This window comes from Falco peregrinus, chromosome 1, assembly GCF_023634155.1.
Source record: "Falco peregrinus isolate bFalPer1 chromosome 1, bFalPer1.pri, whole genome shotgun sequence".
NCBI classification, from domain to species: Eukaryota; Metazoa; Chordata; class Aves; order Falconiformes; family Falconidae; genus Falco; species Falco peregrinus.
The window spans coordinates 43,345,596-43,370,603 of NC_073721.1; the positions used below are offsets into that span (position 1 = coordinate 43,345,596).

Below are 25,008 nucleotides of genomic sequence, written 5' to 3' on the forward strand. Positions count from 1 at the left end.
TTCCTCTCTGGTGTGGCAATAGGTGGACGTGCCTTACCTGCCCACTTGTGTCCAGGGTCTGGTGATGCTTTTTGTGCCTGGGTTGACCTGGGAGGGGATGAAATGCTTGAAAGAGAGGTAGGATGTTATAGAGCTGAAATGTGAGTAAGAAAAAATTGAGAGTGTGGAAGACCAGAAGAGACTGTGGGGTCATCTGCTGTGCCTTCCAGTGCTCAAGTGCCCTCCCAGCACAAAGACCCCCTGAAGCCTTTATTTCTTACTTGAAATAAAACATAACATTTCTAAAAGCATCCAGGTTTGATTTTTTAAAAAAAAAAAAAAAATGACAGTGATGGATAATCCATTACAACCCTTGGTAAATTGTTCTAGTGTTTAATTACCTTCACAGCCGAAAAGGAAAGAAGTAGTACACAATGTGAAGAGCTCTGAGGGTTGCATGGTTATTTCTGAGACCTGTTTGTGTACTGTGGTTCACCTGCTGGGACGATGTAGGGCAGCGTGACGTCCCGGCACTCTGACCGCATAGGGTGCGATGGGTGCTTTGTGCGGGGTTTGTGTGGGGCAGAGCCCGGCTGTCCTGGGGATTGTCCTTGGAGTGGTGGCCCTGGGGCTGCGAGAGCCCTCTTCCACCCAGCAGCAGGGAAGGTAGCAATGGGGCTGGTTGTCAGCACAATGTGGGACAATAACTGGTTTTGGATGTTATGTGGGAGCAGTAGCGGCTTCAAAGTTGGAAAAGAAATGGGGATATTTTTTTACCCCAGGGCAAAACCTGGTGTCAGTGTTCAGAGGAGGCAGCAGAAGTGGTTCAGGTCAGCACCAGGCTGAATGTTGGGCTTTTTTGCACCGCTGTTGCTTTGACCTGGAGAAGGGATGCTTTGGTGTAACAGGTCTCCCTAGCCTAAACCATGTTCTCCTCCAGCCTGGGACCTCAGCCCACTCTGGCGTGGCGGCTGACAGACCAGCAGGGCTTGCTTTGGTAACGCCTGGGCTGTGTTGCTGCAGTTGTGCTGTGTTTGACTGTAAAGCTGCAGGGCTGGAGGCTCCGACGGGGAGCCACGCCATGTCCACCCCGCTACGGGGACCAGAACTGGCCAAGCAGAGTCTGTTGAGACTCAGAGACCAGGCTGGAGCCTGTTGCAGGGAAGTGTGTCCAGACCCCAGATGAGCAGCAGCAGCAGTCCCTCGTCTTTCACCGCTTTGGTAGGGAAGGGGGGTGGCTTGCATTTGAAGAAGCACGTGCATCCTCTTGCTGCTCAGAAATTGCTCAGCATCTCAGATAGATGCCCAAACAGTGACCACCCTCCAGGTCAGCAGCTTGGCAGCCTTCATCATTTATATGAGCGCCCAGTCTCTTGGGCTTTGAGGTGGCTTCTTCCATGAGTGTTCCTTCTGTGCTTCAAATAAGTCCCAGCCTTGCTGCTCTCCAGCTTCGGCTGAGGTTTGCTCCAGTGCTACGAGCTTTGCCGTTCTGCACACGCATGGGTTGTCCCGACCAGCCCTCTTCTCACTCTTCCTCTTCCACCTCCTCCCATGTCCTCTGCTCTCCTGTGGGTCTCAGCAACCCCCTGGTGCCCAGCAGCTCCCACTTGGCCGGCGCAGGGCACGCAGGAGCATGGCGGGAAGGACATTACGTGGGAGAATATGCATGTTCACAGCTCAGAGGATTAAAGGCCCGTGTTCTTATCACTGCAGAACAGAGTATTATAAATCCAGCCTTAGAATACCAAATCCCCGCGCGGCTCGGCCATTGTTTGGGAATATTAAAAAGCTCGGAGACAGAAATAATCAGTTTCCGAATGACACGTTGTCAAATAAAACATTTCTCATATTATCCCTTCCTTCCCCTTTCTCTCTCCCGCTCCCTCAGTTGGATAATTTAACATGAAAAATAGATTAAAATGAGGCTGGCTTGAATGCCTCCTAAGTTGGACTTTTTTTTTTTTTCCCTTTTCTTTTTTTTTTTTTCCCCCTTCCCCTTTCCCAGGAAGCTCTCCGGGCATGTGCAGCGTGGTTAAACAAGCAGCTGCTAGCACAGGGTCAGGGACAAAAGGAGCATGTCAAAACTGAGCTGGCTGCTGTGGGCCCATGAGTGCTCCCCCGGGGGGCCGGCATGGGCACCCCCAGCCTATCCCAGGCAGAGGGGGACGTTGTCTCCATACCTGACAGAACAATGCTTTCTGGCTCGTCCCCAAAGGATGTGGGAGCCACAGCTGAGCTGGGCTGGGAGCCCTCAGCTTCCTGGAGCCAACCCTGTTGTTTCCGAGCTGGGGGGGGGGAATGGCACACTAATAACATCTGTGCTTTTATGCCTTTTGGTAATTTTTCCTAAGCAGAGAGATCTTTAATTTAATATGCTAACAGGTTTATCTGCTCCGGGCTGTTTCACGGGGGCTGATGCAAGGTGAGCCCAGCCAGGCAGATACACGGCCCCAGCACTGCCGCAGGTGCCCGGACCGTTTCCTTGGGTCCAGATGGCAAAGCAGCTCCTCAGGCAAGGCTTTATTGGTCACCCTGACTGTTTCTGAGCATCTGGGTTGTCTCCAGTTGTGCTTTTCAAGGGAGGACAAGTGCCTGTGGGTACAGAGTGTTCTGTCCTGCAGCCACTTTGCAGTTGCAGAGAGCAGCCATACAGAAGTGACATCCAGCCAGGCAGCTTGGGTGCTTGATGGTGAAGCCTTGGAGAAGGCTTTTCCCAGTAGTCCTGTCCACCAGTGTTGTTTTGAAACCCTTCTGTAATATCAGAGCCCTTGCTTTGCTGGCTGTGCTGTCTGGTTTGTTGTGTTGAAGTTTGTGACCCTGCTGTGTCCTTGTCACTGGGCCTCCCTTTCACAGGGTCTGGTGTGCTGTGTATTTTCTCCTGCGAACTGGGTTTCCAAGGAAATGCCCCCAGTTTGATGCCAGGGAGTGTGGGTGGCTCATTCCAGGCAGCTCCTGTGATGCTCTGGGGTCTCCGTGAATCAGGTGCTGTGCAGACCTGAGGAGATGCCTGTCTGCTCCTCCAGGTTGGGGTGTCCATGCTGTTACTTGCTTGTGAGCATGGAAGGCCGCGAAGGGTCCTCATCCCACTGGACCGATCCTTTAAGTGCTCTGGTACTTCAGGGCATGAACCCAGACTGCTCACCTAGCCTTGCCCTTCTCCCTCGCAGAGATCCCTGAGCATCTCCTGGACACTACAACACCTTTCCTGCATGTTACCTAAACTGGAGAAATCAAGCTGAGCAATGTCCTCCTGAATCCCCAAGCCTGCTCCTGTTTGTAGCAATTAGTGGGGAGAGGAGGTGGTCCTGATGTGGGAGAGGCTGGGCTGGGCTCCTGTCTGCAGGAGGTTGTGGTGCCAGGGTGAAGCATCCAGGGAAGCATCTCTCCTCCTTCTGAGGCTTCTCCCCCATGTAGCTCATCCTGTGAGCTGCAGTTTTTGATGCCACCTCTTTACAGCTGATATTGTTTACGAGTCAGACCCACGCTCCGGGTACAGCACGGTGCTTTGTATCTAATGCGGAGGAAATATTTGCATGTGTCTGCTTCGCCTTTGCATGCTTTGTAAAGTTCTGGGCTGTGGCATCCCCTCTGCCAGAGAAACGCCTGCCCTGCCCTGGCTGTTCCACGTCACGCTGCAAAGCCCCGATTGCTCATGCTGCTCCTGATTTACATGCCCTGCTTTTCTTGTCTGCCATGGGATAAAATTGCTCCGATGCTGTGGAGATTAAGAGGCTGGTAACTGGCATGTGCACAGCTCCTGCCTGCATGGAGCTGAGCAACTGGCGGAATTTAACCTCCAGAGCAGCCAGAGGCAGGGCTGACGCCCTTTGGAACTTCCTAGCCCAGCTCCCCTGGCAGAGGAGGCTACTTCCATGGGTGTAGAGCTATTTAGGAAGTTTATTATTTTGGTTAAAAAAAAAAATAAAAATGCTAACGTAGCTGGGAGTTGTATTGAATAAAATTTGGAGGTGGGGAAGAGGAGAGCTTTGCAGAGAGGGGTCTTGGTCTAGAATATGCTGTGCTGTGCCCCCAGGTTTGCAGCTGACGTCTCACTGAAACCATAGGCAAATCACAACCAGAAATGATGGAGCTGGGCTAACTGTGCCCTGGGGAGCGGCAGTTGCGCAGTGCCATTTGTTGCACCGTTGTTTGTGTGAAATGTTGTGTCTGCTGAAGCTTTACTGCTCCCGTGTCGGTGGCTGGGTTGTTTTAATGAGGTTTTTTCTCTTAAGTGGTGGGATGTGATTGCCACCTCTGTCATGTCCCGGTGCAGGGTGGGAGGGGGTGCGTACCCACCTCAGGCCCCTCTGCGTGTGGGTGAGCATGGCTGGGGGGACCCAAGGGATGAGTGATAAGAACAAAGTCCCTGGGAGGGTGGGCAGAGCTGAGCTAGGGGTGTCACTGTGCCATCCCTGGCTAAAGGCCACCTCTGACACCTTGCTCCACCTGCCAGTGATGTCCTGTTCTGGAGGTGGCTTCCCCACGTATCCACCTGTATGTGTGCGTGGGGTGTTGCTGAAAGGATGCTCTGAGGGTGGAAGAGGAGAGGGTCCATGGACAGTGGCTGCAGCATCTCCTGATGCATCACCACACCTTCTGCATCTCCTGACCCATCCCTGTGCCCTGTACCTCTCCTGACCCATGCCCTTTGCTCTCCTCTGCAGGGCGGGCTGATCGCACTGCTCCTCCTTCTCTTGGTCTTCATGGTGGCTCTGTACGCCCAACGGCGCTGGCACAAGCGCCGCCGCATCCCGCAGAAGAGTGCCAGCACGGAGGCCACTCACGAGATCCACTATATCCCCTCGGTGCTGCTGGGCCCCCAGGCCCGTGAGAGCTTCCGCAACTCGCGCCTCCAGGCCCACAACTCGGTCATCGGGGTGCCCATCCGTGAGACCCCCATCCTGGATGACTATGAGGATGAGGAGGAGGAGGAGACACCGCGACGGGCAGAACCCAGCACCAGGGAGGATGAGTTTGGCAGCCAGGTGACGCGGACGCTGGAGAGCCTGGGCCGGGGCGGGGAGGAGAAGCCTGACTACGAAAAGAAAGGTTTGTGGCTTTTCTGTCTCTTTTACTGTCCGCATCTCCTGCCAGCATGTCTGTCCTGTGTGGTGTCACCTAGAGAGGATTGCTCATCCATATATAGCCCCTGTGGCTGGTGCTTGGCTCTCCAGGCTTTGTTCCTCAGCTGTCTACAAGGTTCTTTGCAGACCTTGTTCTAGAGCTGCCCTTCCTGAGGGAGGTATCACCTCTGGATGGTACTGGGGAAACTGAGGCACAGTAGCTGTGAGCTCTCAGCTGTCATTGCCAGCCCCGAAGACCAGGACCCCATGTCTTGCAGCACTCCCTGACTGTGCTTTGCTGGTGGCTTGGGTGCCATAGAAGCGTGAGCTGTGCGCTTGGGAGCTGCGTGGAGGTGGGGGCGCATAGGATTTGACCCGTCTCCTTTGTGAACATCTTCTTCCAAAACCAGTCTCCTGTTCCCAGCATGAGCCTGCCTGGTGTGATGAGATGGGAAGCTGATGGCTTTGCTTTCGAGCTGGGTGGTATATCTGGTCCTAGCAATGGCAGGGGCCACTGTGAAACTCCCGGTGCATTAGGGGATGCCTGGCTGGGGGAGCAGAGCTGGCATTTCCCCACGGAGGGGAGATGCTTTTTTTGCCACGGGCTTGTGCAGCACCGTGCACGGGGCAGCATGGAGGAGGCATCCCTGCTGCTCTAGCAGTGCTGGAACTCCTCTCTTCTCAACAGGATGGGAATGCTAGGATTCATCCCAACGTCTTGCCGTGGGTGAGTGCTAGCACATGGGTATCAATCAGGCTGGTCTGTACTTTCTAGGTGGCAGAAATGTTCATTGCCTTGCTGTTGAGTAGGGCATCAGTTCTAGCGAGGCAGCGTGTTGGTGTGCTGGGGCTCTGCCAGCCTGCTGAGCCTTGATGCTCCTCAGAGAGCTGCTCCATAAAGCAGTGCTTTCCCGTAGCAGCAAAACATCCCCTGTGCTTTATTCTCTGAGCAATCAGACAAACGATCCTGTAGTCACCCGCAAACAAAGTCATCAGGGCTGTAGATTTGAGACAAGCACATAGAAGCCCCGTGTGGAGCTGTACATGGCAGATTAGAAGATTCTCATTGTGGGCAGAAGCACAGAGCTGAATCCATGTGGATCCGACGGATGGACGCAGATGTCGAATGTGAACCATTTCCCACCTATAGTGTTTGGTATGGCAGGTAGAGTGCTATATAGCATCTGTAGGTCAGATTAGAAAGAAGCCTGTATAATTCCATAAGTGTGGGTTCTGGCTGCTTGTAAGGTGTAATACTGGACAACACCGCTCTTCTGAGGTATAAATCTTCTGCTGGCAGCTGCAGGGAGCAGGGCAGCGAGAGCTGGGCTGGCGTGCCCCATTCCTGAGTAGGCAAGGTGCTGCAGATGCTTTGTGCCTTCCCTGAGTGTGCTGGGCTGGGATTTGGGGGAGCTGTGGTCCTTTTGGGGTTCTTCCTCCCCAGAGCTCTGCCCAGCTCAGGAAGAAAATAGTGTGTGTGGGGTCCCTCTGGGTAAAGCATTCCAAAACGGGCACAGCGGATAGCCAAAGGTTGGGCGCAGTAGGACAGATGGGCAGGGTCCTCTGCGGTCACGGTGTCCGGGATGGCACTGTCGCTGGCTGTAGCGGCATGCAGGAGCAGAGGGTGTGCGTACGGACAGGGCTCGCAGCGCTCCTGCAAGCTGAGCAGCTGGGGAGGCACGTTATCTGTGTCAGCCCGTACGGCTTCTGCTGGGAGAGACCGAGAGACAAAACCATGGGTGACAGATTCCGGTGGTGTCTCTTAATGCACTACTGGAAGGCACCCAGGAGCTCTAGGAGGTGGTCAGTGCGAGAGCCTATATAAAGCAGTCCAGACTGGCTGCTCTTTATTTCATTCTCTGAACTGCAAATAAAACTCGTGCTGCCAAACCATGTTGTTCTGCGCTTGGAGAACCGTCCCTGAGGGGGCCGGGCAGGGTCTGTGCATGGGGATGGAGGGACGGCAGGCTGCACGGGTACAACTGTGTGACTCGGAGGGATATTTCTCCTGCATGGAGAAGAGCAGCGCTTTCCCCAGAGTGTTTTGGCTAATGCACACTTGATTGCTTGCATTTTTAGTCTGTCTCTCAGAAGCTGCAACACCCACCTCTGCTTATTGAGCTGTTGTTAGAAGCCATTTAATGTTGTTCACCTGCAATGAACAGTAAAATACATTTGAATAAACAAAAGCAAAGTACATTAGTGCTAATTGCCGAGTGACTCTGGAAGGAGTGAGGAAGGGATGCTCCAGCTCACTCTGTGCAGGGAAGGGGCTCTTGGGGTGACCTCGACCATCCCTCCCTTCTTCCCGTGAGCCTGTGGGCTTCCCGTAAAGACTGAGCGGTCCCTGTTGGAGCATCCGTGGTGGCGGAGCTAGAGGACAGGGATGGGGACAGAGACTCTTCTTGGCTCTGCAGAGGAGACTGCGGCTCTGAGTGACGGAGCCAGGGAGAGCACAGATGATGCATTGTCTCTGGAAAGCAGGTCCCTGCACTTGTGATGATCCTAAGTGGTGGCTGAGGTTGTGTTTCTTCCATCCTTAAAATGCTTTTTACTCTTTCTTCTTTTAAACAAGGTTATTATGATGGTGATGGTTTGCTAACAAACACGGAGGTGCCCAGGGGTCAATCTGCCATCCTTGAGTGCTGATCTGAGCATCCCTGTTGGCATTCCCCTTTGTGTACGGCTGGCTGTTACCAGCCTGTGGTGTTAAGAGATGTTTCCCCAAGCCTCTGCTCGATGAGAATGAACAAATAAAAGCCTTCATATATTGTAACTGAGGTACCTTTTTTATTCTTTCATATTCTCTTCTTTGTTTTGCTTTTCTATAAATTATTTAGAGTTGTGTGAGTGGGGGAGACAGCAGTAACTGCATTTCAGTCCTCTTCAAAACATAATAGTAAACAAGATCTAGGGCAGAATATTAAACTATCCAAGGGCTTCAGGAGTTGGCAATAAAGAACTACTTTTATTGACTGAGAAATCCCCCCAAGCCAGGGCTGCAAGCTGCCTGCAGGGCCAGGGCTACTCTAGGCTGTGAGATGTGTTCACAAATGCTCCGACCAGTTCAGCACATGATGCCGCCGGGCTCTGCAGCTTGGATGGAGGCAGGTTTGTGCCTTGCCTAGTCTGATCCTTCCAAACAATGCCAGTTCACTGTGTGTTTCCTTCCAGATGGGCTTTGCTCCAGGAGTCGACCTATGGTATGTGCTAGTTACTCCTCTGCTGAAGCTAGTCAGAACCTGGATTGTCAAGGATGAGGTGGATGTAGTTCAGATCTAGGATTTCTAGACTAGAAAGATAATATAAATGCTGTGGGCTTTGCACTCTGACCTGATCTGCATATGCATGGAAATGCAGTGATTCAGGACGCGGTGGATGTGCTGTGCACACAGGCGCTTCGACCTGCCCGAGCGGCAGATGCAGCTGGGATTCCCCTGGGGATGCAGCAGGTGGGGTGGAGAAACTGCAGTTGGTGTGAGCAGACACTGCCTACCTGGAGATCCCCAGGGACTGGAAATCAGTTCTGCTTGGGCATGGTTTTAGAGGTGCATTGAGGATGGATGCATCAAGGCGAACCCAGCTGGAGCTTGGCCCTAGCTCGAGGACAGGATCAGCCTTTCCCCTGGTGTCCGGCTGCATGGCTGGAGCCACCAGGTTTCAGCATGAACACCAGAGCTGGGTGAGAAGCTGTGCCCACATCCCAGGGAGTCTATCAGCACCCAAAGGAGCAGCTCTCCTTGCTGCTCTTGCAGCGTAACATTATGATAAGACAGCTGGGACTTGTCAGCAGGCTCCAAAAAGTATCATCACTGGGGCTGTCACTAGAGGCTCTTTCAAGTGTCACTTCCCAACAGTAATTACCAGGGATGGCAAATCCGAGGAAGATGGAGCATTTCGGCTCACCCTCCACCTGCCTGCGCTGCTTGCTTTCCCCCACGTGCCGGGCAGTGATTGATTTGCAGGTGCTGGGTTGTGCCGGCGGCGGGTGCTTTCTGTCACTGGGGATTTGTGCACCCTGCACTGTGTGGCTGTTGGGCTCAATTGCCATTTCCATGAGGAAGAGTGTAATTTTTTTATTCCCCATGTGGAGCTTCTGGATGTATCAGGTCAGGCAGGGAATTGCAGTGGATGACTCTGCTACATACAGCTCTGCAAAATGGGAGAGAAGTCCCGGCCCGGGTGGTCGAGCAGCACAAATGTTTTGCGAATGACAGGCGAGCCGAGCACAGATCAGAGAGCCAAACTTTCCTCCCAAGTCTCGGGCAGTGCTCTGCAGTGATGCAGGTGGGAGAGCTGCTCCTGCACAGTGCCGGAGCATCTGAAGTGAAGCTCAGCACAAAGAAAACATGGGAGCAATGTGCTGAATAATGACATCTAGCAACAAGCGCGTCTGAGTGATAAAGTTAATGAAATTACAGGTTCTGACCTGATACCAGGCTCTGCTGTGGGTAGATAAACAGCAGGGCAAAGATGAGATGTTTATTTCTCCCTAGCTGCAGTTGTAATCTGGATGCGCTATGCAGGGCCATTAACATTATTACTGTTATGCAAAATCATTTTTGACTTGGGGGAAAAAAAGAAAGAGCGAAAGAAAAATCCCCAACTCCCTAGAAAATGGAAAGCTGACAAAATTAGAATTGCAGCAGGAGCACAAACTGACCTGGTGACATTGCACAGAGCCCAGATGAATTTCGACAGAAGAAAAATCTGAGGCAGTTTAAGAAGAAAAGTAGTCCTTTTTTTATTATTAATATAATAAAATGAAATCGAGCAAGGAAGGAGGCAATAGCCAGACAGTCCTAATTAGCCCAAAGGATCCCTTTGTGCTGATGTGGAAAGGGGCCGTGCTGTCTCTTCGTGGTTTTGGGTTCTCTCTGGCAATTAGGAGGTCTCCAGCCTTTTTGTACTGTGTGTGTGTGGTGCCAAGTGGGGTCTGCTGGTGTGGAGTGCAGTTTCTGGGGTCTTGGTCTTTGCCAGGAGACCTCCCGTGTCCAAACCCAGTCCCTGTGTGTACACAACATACTGCATTTAAGGGAATTTGGGTAAATTTGGGTGGTGTCACTGTCCTCAGTGCCTCTGTCCCTGCTTCTCTGGGTGGTTTCCAGTCCATGCTCCTGATGATTTCTGCTCTCCTGCCTTTCCCAAGCAGATGGCCTCGAGCTCCAGCCCCTGAGGAATTCCTAACTTGCTTTTGTCTTTTAATATACTTGGCTCTCGTCTTTACTGACAGTTTCATCCTACAGTGGCAGGAGCCCTTTGCTTCTGTCCATCAAGTGCTGCTTGAGGGAGTCTGGCCCCCGGTCTATCGCAGATGGCACTGCTGCATCCCCAGATGGGATGTTGCTGGGTGCAGGTAAGGTGGGGTTAGTAAACGAAGGCAGATAGAAGTCCAGCAAGCCTGAATATGGGGTTACCCACAAGTTCCCCAATGAGAAGATTTTGCCAAACCAAATCTGCTACAGATTGGTGAGAAGCAGAACTTCTGCCTAGTGAAAACTGAGGAGAAAATAGATGTCAGACTTGATTGAAAATCGAGTATCTGCAATTCCAGTCCTCCAACAAAGGACCTACCTTTATTTTCTCAGTTTCTTTCATGTTCAAAAAAAGAACTTTCCAAGCGAGCCTTTGTGCTGGCTTCACAGACTCTGCAGTCTGGGTATGGCCTCCAAGTCTAGACAGGAGACAGGACTTATTACTGATGGTACCAATGATTAATACCGTAGGCATATCAAAGTTGTGGTTGTGCTGTCATCTTGAATTCATATCTCCTGGACTTCCTTCTCACCTGCTGTGTTAACTTAGGTAAACCTCTGAAGTTTCTCTTACTTAATCCATGGATGCTTTTCTCTGTAGTGGTAGTAAGAGGCTTTTGAGCATGCCTGAAAGATGGTCTGGCACCTCGAGTGAACCTGGAGATGTAGGTTCAGCTCTGCTCTGCCACTGGCTGCTTTGGTAACCCTGGTCGTGTCACTTAATGGTCTAGTCCTCATCTGTGAGTTGGAGAGGGGAGTCAAGCCAGAGAGCAGACTGGGCAGCATGAGGAAATACTGAGAACTGCTAATGTAAGGGGTTGTGGTCCCAGCAGCCTCCCAGCCGGACTGATCTGATGATGTCTGGGATGTGCTGCAGTCTGGGAGAACTGTGGGAGAAGGGTTTGAGCCAGGGGAGACAAATGGCTTATGTTTGAGATAATACAGAAAGGCAGGGGAATGGTCCTGGTGATGAGGAGGGGGGCTTCTTATGCCACCCGCCAACGCTGGAGCAGCTGTTCTGGTGGCCACATCTCAGTCATCATCTTCACACCCAGTGAAGGCTCCTCTACGAGAGAGGTAAGGCAGTGCTCTGGCCCGAGGTCAGTGTCAGGGCTGGGGGAAGGGATGTTTGGGGGGCTGAGATGTGAGCGAGGAGGGCAGGTGGTTTAGCTGTGCCCTACAGCTGCTGTTCATTACAAGCATGTGAGCTCGGCAGTATTTTGGAGGTGAGATTTGAAGACAGGATGTGCGTCGGGGGCGATGCCCTCGTGATGGGCAGGGTGACAGTGTTGCCCTCCGTGATGGAGAAGGGAAAGCCCGTGGGCAACAGGAGGGAGGTGGCTGACCTGATGTTGCCATCTCTGAGGTGACAGCCCGGTGTCCCTGGGGGAAGGTGGGTGCCTGGCCGGGCTTGTGGCTGGCTGCCGGCAGGGAGATCCCCGCCATGTCGGCGTGTGCCATCCTGGTGCCCATGCGGCCATGCCAGGGCTTTGAGCTGCTGTCTGCAGCTGCCGCTTGCTTGGGTAGGCAGATGTGGTGCCACCCTGAATCTGAGCATTAACCAGAGGCTTTCTGAGCCTTTAATAAATAAAATGATGGCTTAACATTTGCTGGGGCTGGAGGCTAAAATGGGACAGTGCGTCAGGCTGGCATCTGATGTGTCTTGGGGCTCTGTCTTCTTTCCAGTGACCTGATGGGATCACGACCCTCTTTGTACGTGATCAGCTTTTCCCAGCTCTAATCTCTGCCAACTCCTTGTGTAATTTACAGAGACCTTTGAAAATGTATATTCACGTAGCCTGCCAGTGGAAAGTGTTTTTGCAGTCCACTATTCCTGGCTGAAAAACCTGGCTGCAAATTTCAGCTTTGAAGAAATAATAAAAAAAAAAAAAAAAAAAAAAAATAATAATAATAAAAAAAATGAGGCCCAATAGGGTAGGAGTTGAGTCCCAATTCAGGAAAGCATTTAAACACATGCTTAACTAGTATGTCTAGTTATTAGAGAAATTAGACCTTTTTTTTTTAAGTCCAACATGCTTAATTCCAACTGATTTGAGTGCATTAATGAAGAGAATAGGGTCCCCAGCTGCAGATGTTACAACAGATATGCCATGGGTCATTCCCTTTAGTTTTATGGTAATGCCAGCTCTAACTTTAATGTTGATTTGAAAGTGTCCTTACTTGCCAGGGCAAAGCTTTGCTTTCCAGAGGCATAAACACAATCATAATTAATATATTAATTGCTTTTCAAGCTCTAAATGGAAAGCTACCAGGCTGGAACTTTACATTTGTTTTGCTCATCCCATCACATTGAACTGATTGCCTCCATCCCAAATCTGTGTTGTCCTCACCAATGTGGGGGGAGGGATTGATGGTTTCCTGGCCCGGTGGTCCTGTGGATCATGCTCCCCCTCCTGTACACCCCCAAGAAAGTGGCCTACAGCAGCATCATGGGTGCATAGGAGCATGCCCAGGAGGGCTCTCGGCAAAGGCCATGTCCCTCCTGTCTCCAGCAATGGCTCAGCAGGGATGGGGAAGCTCCCAGAGGTTGGTGGCCTCCCCTGATCCTGTGTCCCCTGGGCTGAGGGAAGTGCTGTGCTGGCATGTGCTTAATGACTAATTAATGCTTAAACATCTCGGCCCAGCCAGGGCTCTTCCTGGCCCCCAGCGAGCGTTGCTGTTGAGGAAAGGCTGGCAGGCTGGGATTCCTGATGTGGTTTTCTTTCTCCCCTCTCTCTGCTATACCCTGCTCATGTTTTCATGAGACAGGAGGGAAAAAGCTGATGGAAAAGTGGCTTTTGATGGTGCTATAGGGAATGGAAGAGAAAAGGGGTGTTTAATATACCAGTATTTTGTTGCGCATCCCAAAGGGATGGCAGTTTTGTGAAGTCCCACTGGTTTATTGCCACTTTGTGAATCTTGGGCTGGTCTTGCCCTGGTGCTGCGTGACATGCCATGTGAGAAGAAATACCTTTGCTCATCCCTTTTCCCAGTCACAGCTGAGTGACTTGTGGCACCTCAAGTCAGCGGCAGCTCTTTTAATGTGGGGTTTTGTTGGGTTTTGTGGGGCTGCTGATGCCTGGTGGAGATGTCGTGGCAGTTTTGTGTGCAGTAGCCTTGATTCCCCAGATGTCCAAAGTGCTTTTCATCCAGGCGAAATCACAAGCTCACAGAAGATAAGCTGTGAAGTTTTGGCTGTCCAAGGAAAACAAGCCATCAGGAACTATACTTATATAAACACCAGGCGCATGTTGTTCATCACTTTGTGCATCACTATGAATGTTTGATAAAGCACTACATTATTTAAGGCGTAGCTGGTTGTAGGCCAGTTGTTGACCAGGATTAGCTTCAAGATGATTTTTTTTCCCCCCGATGTAAAATTAAAAAAAAAAAAAATATGATGGCTGTTTATTCCCCTTGGAAGACCCTGGGGGATCTCAAGTGTCCTCCCCTCTCTTTGGTTTATGTGCTGGGTTGCAACTTGCAGCTGCCTTGTGTGCAATGCGGAGGACCTGGGAGAGCTTCAGTTCTGCCTGGGGCTGTCCTTCCATGGTGTCAGCATGGAGCAAAAACCTGCCACTGGTTTCTGAAGTCAGGCTGACCAGGCGAAGAGGGCATGGGGTCTGGGATGAAGGAGAACAACCCCACAATGTTCCTCATTTCTGCTGGGAATATATAGATTCTAGATCACTCTCAGGCCCTGGGATGCATGGCTCAGAGCTGAGGCTGCTCCAGATCCTGTTGCCTGCATGGGAGCAATGGGTTTGTCTCAGTCCGTGATGCTCAGTGCTGCTTCACCTTGGCTTTCAGTAGCATTGTGTGTGCAAGGTGTTCTCCTTGCTGGTCTGTCCCAGGCTTATGGGTTTTATGGGGAGGCGAGCAGAGGGGGCAGCTGCAGCACCAGCTCTTCGCTCTGTTTGCATGCCCTCTTCCTATCGGTTGTGTTTTACCTGGCTACGGCGCCGAGACAGTTGGTTTTGTCAGCTGGTTCCTAAGGAAGACGGATCGAGGCCGGGCACCTGCGCTGATACGAGGTCTGTAGGTACCTTCCAGCCCCATTTATCATTAGGCAATGACCTACCCAAAGGACCAGCAGAGAGGAAACTTATTAACAAGGTGCTTCAAATCAATCCTTTCTGACAGCCCCGCTGAGTTACAGCATTTGCTGCGACTCACCCACCGGGTCCTGTGGGCTCTGGCTGTGCTCAGCCTCACTTCTTCACCCATGTGGCTTGGAAGTGGTTTCCTTTTGACAGCGTGGGCTCTCTGGGTATTCCCTCAGCTCCAGGTCTTCTCCTGAGCCAGCACCAGTTTTTGGTGGTTTGCCTTTCTCCTCTGGCTTGATGTCACTCCCTTGCTCTCCCCGGCACGTGGCACGGAGTTGCTGGTACCATGGAAAGGTGTCATCACCCTGTCTGTTGTGCAAAGGAAAATTAATTGCCAGCTGACAGATCTGTTCTGCACCATGCTGCTGAGCAGGGAGTTGGGTTGTGGTTGAGGCTGGAGCGCGGCCACAATGCCACATTTCCCACCCATGTTTGCCAGGCACCGCTGTTCCCAGAGCCCTGCCCATCCTTAGGGGTGCTGGGTCTTGCTCACACTCACTTTATAGACACCGAAGTACTGCTGCCTCCAGGTTCATCCCCCAGCGGCAGTTCCTGGCCAGGTAGGGATGGGGCTTTCTCCACCCTTGGTGGGTCTCTGCCCTGGCTGACTCCATGGGGCAGTTTTTCCTCTGGATTTGTGGAGTTGTAGGAGACGTGCTGTGGAGAGAAGGATGGGAGGTTAGCGCTGTGCTCTCAAGCTGGTGTCTCTCCTCCATGCAACATTAGGCCAGGCTGCTTCGTGTCCCCATTAGCACCAAATCGGGAAGCTTCCTCCAGAGTCTTCTTATTTAACTTTTCAATTATTTTATAACTTGAGGAACATTAGCTACTGCTGAGGGTCTGCCCATCTTTCCCACTCCTCTCTGCTCACCATTTAAGTGAAAAAGCTATCATGCCTTATAAAAAAAAAAGGTCAGTTAAGGGTTTTATTAGAGTGGAAAAAGTGGGAAGCAGAGTGTCCAGTGGCCTGGACCTTCTTGATGCTGAGGCAGGAGGAGATGGGGCAGGCTTCATGGGCAACATTCCATGGCCAAAGACTTCTCCTTGCAGAAAGAGAAATGGGGTAAAGAGCTAAATGCCCTGTACTTGTCAGGGAGCGGCATGCTAGAAAAATCTTTGCTCCATGGAAATGCTGAAGGTTTCCTGGTCAGAAACGGCTCCGGGGAAGGTCAAACCCAGCTGGTAGTAGCCCAAGGAGCGCAGAGACCCATCTGCTTTTGAAAGATGCTCACAATGCAAAGGTGTGAGGCAGAGGCAGGATCTGTTGGACCGCAGCTGTTAAGCGTTTTATCTTTTGCGATGTGTTTGTAATTATATTGCATTATTTTAATTACCAACATGGAAGTTGGGAGTGTGGAGGTGGAAAGGGAAAGGAGGAAGGTGGAAAGGCAGGGAAAGTGTGGGGTGACAAATAATTCACAGCCTGTGTCGATGGGGCCACAATTGTGGTTGGAGCTGGAAACGATGCTATTAATACAATGCTTATTCATTTCCTATAATAAAAAAATGAAAGTGCTTCACAATTACCCAATTCCGAATGAAATTAACATTCCGTGGCATTTTCCAGTAAACGGTTAGTTTGCACACATGAGTGGAGGCAATTAGCTGGGAAGCAATTGAGCGCCGTGACTGGAGAGAGGATGAAGAAGGGTCAGGGCAGCTGGTGCTGGGAGGGTGCTGCTGTGGGCTCTGGCTCCAGATGCTCTTTCCTTGCATGCTGGGCATTCCCCTGGGTCCTGCTGGTTTGAGGAGCAGTTCACGGGGCTGCAGCAAGGACAGGAGTTGCAGATGATACCTCCTGCTCTCTATAAATGGGCACCTATAGATCTCTGTAGGCAGGGGGTGGGGGAGGAACAGCAGCAAAGCTTTGCAATGAAAAGGAAAAGCAAAGAGTGGGTGCATTGTCAGATGGGTTCTAGGGTGTCCTAGTGCTCTCTGGGGTCCCCATGCCCATTGTGGGATGCTGAGTCAGCACAGATCTCCGTCCCCTTCCCACTCTGTATGCCAGCCTCTCCCGGCATCCCCCCTTCCTTGTCACACACCCCACACTTTATTAAAATCAATGAGGACATTTTTTTTTTTTCAGATTTGTTAAACTACTGAAAACTTCAGATCCTATCAGGGTTGGGTTTTTTTTTCCCCCTGCCTTGTACCAGATAAGGACTGTGCTGGCTCTGAGCCCGGAGCTGAGGGTGGTGGAGAACGGGGTAGGGAAGCAGTCATCTCATGAATATATGAAGGAGGAAAGTACATTTGTTCAGTTTCCTTCAAAGGAGACATCTCAAATAAAACTTTATCTCTTCTTCTGCTACCCTCCCCCTCCAATTTGCAATTAAAATCAGAATTTTACGTATAAAAATCTATTTTTATAGTGGGAGATTTTTTAATGTATGTAGTAATCTATTTAGATATTAATATCTATGTATTAATACCTACATTAAAAAAATGTATACATTCTCTATTTTAAAACTTAACAAAAAGGGCCAGGAAAGAGAAGAAAGAAAAAGCAGAGATGGAATACACGCCTGTTTTCAAAATGCTCCCAGGTTCCCATATCCCTCTCTTGCTGCAGCTGAAAACCCTTCTGTGTAAAAGAGCTTCTCGGAGAGAGCCCGATCCTCCCTCAGCCGCGTTGGCAGGCTGGGCTGGGGGCCAGCTCCAGCAAAGCGCGTGGCATCACGTATATTGCGTCCCTGATGGGTTCACCTAAGGATGGCTTGGAGATGTATGTGTTGCAGGAGGTACTTGGTCCCCTGATGCACGGGTATGTGTGGTTATTTCTGCTTTGTGTGTATACATATATATTCTTTTTTTTAAATAAAAAATATTCTTAATTTTTTTTTTTAAATACATATCCTGAGTTGGTTGCATAATGCAGCCTCCTGGTGTTTCTTGGATGTGGTGTGCTTGCACATGGCATATGACATGGGCTGGTGGAGAGCAGGTGACTGATGGGGACAGAGGCTTTCTTGCTGGAGAGGTGGTAGAAGGCTTTGGTGGCTGCAGGAGATGAAGAGGTGAAGCTCTTAGTGTTTCTCATGTCTTTGCCCTATCCTCCATGTCCTCCACGCTGTGTTGTCAGGACATCACTGCCCAACTGTGTTTTCATCCCAATATGTGTGAAGCTGTTGTACAAATCTCTCCCACCATCATCACATAAGCGTTGTTGTAATTACCTAATTTTATGCTAGTAAAGCTCTCTGCTTGCTGGAGCTTAGTACCTTCAGGGTGGCACTGTTGAAAATCAGTCCACATCCCAGTTTCAGAACAAACAATGTTGCTTATTTCATGCTTCGGAAAGCAACAAACACCCATTATTTAGAGCTGGGGAGAAAACAGAGTTTCCACCATGTGGAAAACTTCCAGTATAGAGAAATTTATGCTCATCCCAAATAGGATCGGAGAGTCGATTTCTTGAAATTACCTTGTAGAATAGAAATTTTCAATGTATCGATCCAGAAAGATCAAAAGCAGCTTATTGAAATTTGGGAGTTTGATTTGGAGGAAACAATTATAACGTTATTAAACTGCGTTACACATACCTGATATTTACGTGATGTGTAGTGGACATGATGATGCATTAGAGCTTTACAGCTGGTGTCAGTGATTCCCAGGAGGGCACCCTTTCCTGTGCCTAGAAAAAGCAGATTATTTGAAAGATACTGGAAGCAGTTGGTGAGAGGCAGGAGATAGTCTTGGAGAAGGGGTGGTGTCTGAGATGAAGGGGCTGCGTCCTGCACGTGGCCACAGGTGCTGTTATGAATGTGTGCACAGGTCAAGAGATAAAAATCCCACCAGCCTTGACTTCTAATTGTGCCCAAACTTTTTCATTTAATCCTTGATTGAGTTTGACATGTTCTTGTGAAACGCTTTGATTCCAGTGAAGCAGCACGCTCAGTCGAGCAGCTCTTGAGCTGCCTTGCAAGTTACTTCTCTCTCCAAAACTCTGGGAGCATTTTAACCACTGGTAATGATGAGGAATCGATAACTTACCCTCTGACACTCAGAAATCAAAGAGAGGGATGGGAAAACCAGATGCTTAAAAAACTATATTTTTAAAAAAATGTTTTACTCAATACCTAGCATGGGAAGATCTAACAGAAGCTGCTGTTGCCTTCCCAGTCGTCTTCGTGCAGCTGTAGGAGTGCAGATATTGTGCAAGGGGGACAGGGATGGTTGTGGCTCCAGGGACCAAAACTTCAAGCTGAACACCAAAGACTGGGAGACTCAAGGAAGCTGGCACCTTTGCAGACTTTAAGCCTCATCGCTCTTTTAATAAGCTGCAAAAACTGAGCCATGGGGTTGTCCAGCTCTCCCAACCGCCCAACGGCAGCATGAGGTGTTGAGCCTGGTTTGGGGAGAAGCTGCTGCCCTTGCCCTGCCCCACCAGGGTGTGGGGCTGCCAGGTACTGGGTGGGTGTAGGGTCTCTGCAGGGTGCGGGAGTGTTGGCTTAGGAGAGGGCAGTTCTCCAGTCTGTGGTACGGCTGCTGCTTGGGGTCCTCCAAGGCCATGTCTGAAGTCCCTAAAGTAACGAAGTTGAGGGCTTGTTTCCAAGAGCTATGGGACACTTCCACCATCACCTGGCTTTGCTGGCTGAAAACAGATTGCACAGTGGGGGTTTGCAGTTCTGTGTCCCTTGAGCTGAACCCTTGGTAATGTCATGGGATGGTGGAAGCACCCACCTAGTGCATCTCTCAAATCCAAGTTGCGGGTGCTTGTACTGATCTGAGCCCAGGACTGTGTTTTGGAGAACCTCTCCTGGCTGCTGAAGCTGGTGAGATACTAGTTTGGATATCTCCTTAAAACAGCCCCCTCCATGCCCAGCCTGTGAGTCTGAGAAAGGTACGTTTCTTCTGGCTGTGCTGGGAGTCCTGCGAGGGCTGGAACGAGCACTGCCACGTCCCATCTCTATTGCAATGTTATTTTTACCCAAACATTGCTTATATTGTTCAATTGATGACTTTGCTGCTGCTGCTGTTGTAATTTTTAAGCCAAAGAACATATCTTCCCGTTGCAATTTCTTCCTTCCTTTTTGCTGGCACAAAGGCAGGCTGTTGGTATGAATTGTTCTGTGGAAGACACGCAAATGCATAGGGGAGCCATAAGGAGAGCAAATCACTTTCAAAGGAGCGTATGGGGGTGGATAGGAGGGAGATGAACGTTGGGAACACATAATGTGCTTTACAAAGGTATGGTGACCTTCAGCTGTGTCCTCAAATCACTGCTGGAGATGGGAGCTGATTTTGTGGAGGCTGAAGAGCCTCGTGTTTCCTCTGCATCAGCTTGTTCCTGGGGTTGTTATGCTGCTGCAGGCTCTCACTACAGGACAGGGTGAGATTGAGATCATAGCATTGTGCCAGACCTCAGGGTGGATCTCGCCACCTCTGCCAGGCTGGAGAAACTGTCAACGTGGTGACAAAGATGTGAGCTTAATAGCCCTGATGGATTTATCTCCTGGAAACCAGGGATGGGAGAGAGGGCAATTTGACAAGCTTTGCTCAAGGAGGGAATGGTCCCATCACCTCTAAAACTGTGTCGTGTTCAGCCATTGTTGGGAGGAGCTGGTGCCTGGGAGCTGGTGATGGGGCTCGATCATGCTGGGGAGGGGAGCAGCATGCGGGTAGCGCGGCAGGGCCAGGAGCCACCAGCTGAGCCCATGTTTGGCACATGCAGCCCAGGCAGGTCCTGCAGGGCAGTGCTGGGGTATGCAGGGCAGACTAGTTCAGTTGGAAGGGACCTAGAAGGATCACCTAGTCCCAACTGTCTGACCACTTCAAGGCTGACCAAAAATTAAAGCAAATTATTAAGGGCACTGTCTACCCCATGGCAGCACTTCTTCCTATCCTTTTAGGAACAATTCAAACCTCCATGGGAAAGGGGAATGCCAGGCATGCGTCAGTGCGTGCAGAGCACAGTGGTGTGTGTGGGCAAACCGGTGTTTGCTGTGCAGTTGTGTGATGGCCGAGGAGGCATCGGTCTGGGTGGGTGGGGACAGCTTCCTGTGGGGAAGCGTGAGTCTGGTGGACTGTCTCTTTTATGGATATGGTGACCATGTCTATGGGCAACAGGGTCCCACCAGCCTCAGCGAGTGCCATGTCTCATTTCATTATGATGCATTGGTTTCTTTTTCCCTTTTTGTCACTGTTGGCAGTGCATGAAGTGTCCTCCCTTCATCCTTGATCCCCGATACTCATTCAGTTGAAGCCCACCTACCTTTCATTTGTGAGCAAGGGTTTTCTTTATGCTGGCTGTGTAGAACTCCACTTGCTTATGATCATGTCAACAGGGGTTGGGGTTTTTTTCTTCTTTTTTTTTTTTTTTTCTTCTTTCTTCCCCACTCCCCCTTCCCCACTGCTGCAGACAACTGAGCTCAGACACATGGAGAAGCCAGTGATGTGCTGGTACACATGAACTGTGCAGAGCTGTGAGATGCACCAGCTTTTTGCTCCCATTCCTGGAGTGTTTGTAGCATCATCACAAATAGCCAGTGACCGCAGGGGCCCTCTTCCCACAAAGGGTAATGCTCCTCCCCTGCTTTTGGGGTTTGCTCCGCTGACAAGCGTGTGAGCAGATGCTTCTGCATGGATGTGCCGAGGAGCGTGGTGGCCAGGTGGGGTACAATCACTGCAGTGGTGATTACTCCCATCAGCCAAGCAGGGACCATGAGAGAGCTGCGACCTCACCGCGTTTCATTGCTAGCTGAAGTCATGTCCCCCTCCTTCTCCCCTTCTGCGCCCTCCTTCTGGCCTTCTTTCAGTAAATAAGCCTCAGCCATGCAGTTTCTGAGCTCCCTGCTCCACTTGCACATGTTTTATATTGCACAGCCCCAGAGGTTCAAATAACTTGCCATCTCTTCATGGGGAGGCCCTGCTATGCTTGCTCCCAGGTGAAGGAGCTGTGGGGACAGGCTTCCCCCTGCAAACATGGTGGTGTGGTGCTGAGCCACACCGGTGCTGCCACAGCATCCTTCCCTGGTGCCTCAATGGAGTCCTGCAAGAAGGGGTTGATGTGTGCCATCAGCAGTGGGACTAGATGCTTTTTGGAGACCTTTCCCTGCTCATGACTTTTTATTCCCCCCCCCCCCCCACCACCTTGCGATACTGCTTGCTGAGGCATCCGACACAGCAGGATCCAGCTGTGCCTGCCTTAAGTGTAGGGGACTTTGGGGGAGCTCTGCCTTTGATCTGTGGTGCCTGGGAGAGCCTGGTGATGAGTAATTGGAAGATGTAACATAGCTGGTCCCTTAGGCCACCCTCTTTCTGGACCTCTCCCAAAATGATTCCCACCTTTGGTGCGGGTGCAGGCAGCAGGTTTGATCCTTGTCTTTCCATCGCTCGGTGCGGCAGCGCTGGGTGGATGGATCCGCTCCCAGGCCCTCCCGATGCGCTTGCACCCATGGGCACTGCAGCCACTCCCAGTGGTCCCAGCAGATTTCAGTACCTTCTCTGCAGCCTGTGGGGGTACAAAAGCACCCTGGGGTGGTCTAAAGCCTCTCAACCCTGGGAGGCCAAGGACATCACCTTTGGGATTTGGGGAAGGAAGGGGGAGCTGCTTCATGGGCTGGTGTGGCGCTGCCTGCAGCATGGCTGGCTGGCAGAGTCATCTGCTGCAGCCTCCACATTTAAGTTAAATCTTTGGCCAGGATTACAAATACCATGCCCTGCATGGCCAGCCAGCTTCTCATTTTGCACTAAAATGGCCCCTGCACCGTGCTGTGAAGGGAGTTAGAGCCTGTGGTCCACAGCTGTTATGCACCCTGAGCTCACTGGGTGCCCAAGGAGCTCCATACGGACGTGATGTGTCTCTGGACACGGGAGGTGCAGACTGATGTGTCAGCCTATAGCTCCTGGCAGGCTGGGGGGCTCCGAGGTGCTCACTTACCCCTTATCCGAAAGGGATGTGCGGTAGCTCTAGACATGGCACGGGCATGCTGCGGGAGCTAAGCGGAGCGACTCTGTGACTCTCGAAATGGAGACAGGACAGAGGTTATGTTCTGCTAATGAGTTTATTCAAGGAGCTGACAGCAACCAAACTCTTTATTAAACCTGGGAGACCTCTGTGGCCTACATAAGAACAAACCTTTTGATCCTGATTTTCACCTTTGCTCTTTGTGAGTGGTTCCATGATTTCCTGTCACTGCCCGTTGTGTGTGTGGGTGGTGACTTTCATAGAACAAATCTGGGTTTTTGTTCGGTGCTTTTTTTTTTCTTCCATTACTGGATAGGGGCTGTGTGAGAGCAAGGAGGGGAGTTGCTTAAATATCAGCAAGCTGTGATGTGCCATGGGATATTGCAGCAAGCTGTTTCCTGAGCTCAGGTGCTGCTGCCCAGCATGTGAGTGCAGCTGCTGGAAGACCCCAAGGATTCCTTCTACAGCTCAGAACATGCCCAGCCCGGCTGTACATCATTTGCCTGGCTCCTACCCCAGTCTTGCCCATCGCTCCATAATCCCAGACTTGCCTGCTGGGGAGTACCCGACCCTGCAAAAGGCTGCCAAGCCTGGGGTTCGACTCTGAGCTCCCAGGGCAGAGTTAAACCTGACCCAAAGCCGGCTCAGTGCCGGGGGAGTTCCTGTGTGTTTGAACCCTTCAGGCTGTGACTTGGATAAGGGCATGACGCTTCCAAGTGCCCTGTGTGCACATGGAGGAAGAGGCAAGAGATAATCCAAAATGCTGGAAAGCAGCATGAAAAAAATGCTATTTCTGTAAACTCACAATTTTCTGTGGCTTTGGTAAAACTTGGCAAGGGCTGAGTGGGTCCTTATGGGTGACTTTGGAGGGTCTTGGCCCAGGACTCTGCTCCAGCTCACACTGTCCTCTGTGAGAAGGGGTTGTATGTGTGGGCAGTGGGGACATGGTGGCCTGGTCCTCTTTTAACCACAGTCCCTTTGCCGGTGTTGCAGCTCCCGAGGTGACGCAGGAGACGGTGGAGTCCCTGATGCAGAAGTTCAAGGAGAGCTTCCGCACCAACACACCCATTGAGATCGGGCAGCTCCAGCCCGCGCTGCGCAGCACGTCCGTGGGGAGACGGAAACGCCGGAGCCGGCCCCGAGGTAGGCTGCCACGGTCACCGGCTGCTCCTCCGGTGCCCTGGGTTTGGCCATGTCTGGAGAGGTTTGGCTGGGGAGGAAGGCAGGGGCTCCTCACCCTCACTGCTGAGTCTGGGGACCCCAGAGCTTTTCTGTGATGAGGTAAAGAGGGGCAAACCCCACACGGCATCCTCTGGATGGTCTGGTGGAGGTCCTGGGGAGTGGCGTCACCTCATATCCCACCAAGGATTTATCCAGATCTGCTGTAAGCCCTGCTGCCAGCTGGCCCGGCTGACTGAGGTTTTGTGGGATGGAAATACGGTTTCTTGGCAAGTGTTTATTTCAGAGAAAGGGGTGAAGTTAATTTTGGCTGTAACTCACATCACTGGGACCTCTCTTCTTTCCACTTTCCCAGTGCTTAGGCTTTTTTGGACTTTTTTTTTAGGGGCCATGCAGAGGGTGGGAGCAGCATCCATGGCTTTGAAGGCTGTACCGTGCAAAAGCGTGCTGGGGGCTCCTGAGTATTATTTGTAGCCTTGATGGCTGTTGCCAGGTACACCGGAGCAACAGGAGGAGGTTGGCTGGAACAGCCCTGTGAGCAGGATTTGGTCCTGGTATTGCCTGTCAGCAAGGGGAACTGCCACCTCGTGTTGCTGTTGCTGCTTAGGAGGGCAGTGGCTGTGGCTTCAGCGGTGAGTGCTGAGGCTGTGCGGAGGGTGTGGGTCCAGACCCCCAGCTGGGGGGGGAGGAGGTGTCAGGGTTCCTCCAGGGATGATGGGCAGAAGGGTCCCTTACCCATGGTCTGCCCAGTGCACTGTGGGTCTTTGTGGCAGTGCTGGGAACTGGGAAGCAATGACTTTTCTTTCTGTTTACTGTTGGTTTTGTTTTTCATTTATTTATGAGTATGAAATGCAATCTTTTATTCCGGATACATTTTCCTGCAATACAGGCCTGGAGAGGGCTTTTTTTATTATAGCTCTGCCCATAAATTATTCACTTAGTGTGAAGAAAATGTTCTGACTCTTTAACTGGTTTAAATTATTTGGTTTGTTTTCTAGTAGTTATTCAAATACGTATATCTGGATTTTAGTGTGCATGTGTGTGGGTACTTTGAGGTCCACAGTGGCTGCCTAGAGAAGTTTTCACGATTCCCTGCTCCAGTCTCTTTTTTTTCTTATTTGTTTGGGTTTTGGTTTGGTTTCTTTTTTCATGTGTGTATGTTTTGTTTCACTTTTGAACAGCCGAAGGTAAGAGGCCTTTTGGTCACTAATGGTGGAAGTCAATTAATCCTTGCAGCCAAGCTTAGGAGGTGACACGGCTGCAGGCAGAGCCTCTGGCTGCATGGGAACCAAGTGTGGTGCCAAGCCAGCCCAGCTTGACCCCATCTCTGGGGACGTGCACCCTCCATCTCCCCGGGCTGGGGCTCCCCTGACTCCCTGCAAATCCCCATCTGCACCAGTGTGCCCCAGGGCAGCGGGAGGTCTTCCCCACCCTCACCCCATCACCCCTGAGCCCCAGGATCTCCCTGCCCATCACTGGCCGTGGGAATATCAGTGTGTACCGGGACAAGAAAGCCT

At 51.2% G+C, this 25,008-nt stretch overlaps 1 protein-coding gene across 1 annotated transcript in view; it reads left to right on the forward strand.

Annotated features, from left to right (window-relative positions):
* Positions 1 to 25,008, forward strand: part of ASTN2 (astrotactin 2) — a 354,170-nt gene that overhangs the window by 87,368 nt on the left and 241,794 nt on the right. Inside the window, exons 3-4 of the mRNA XM_055802618.1 lie at positions 4,644 to 5,028; positions 23,306 to 23,455. Of these exons, the coding sequence (XP_055658593.1) occupies positions 4,644 to 5,028; positions 23,306 to 23,455 (535 nt within the window). The remainder of the gene's footprint in view (positions 1 to 4,643; positions 5,029 to 23,305; positions 23,456 to 25,008) is intronic.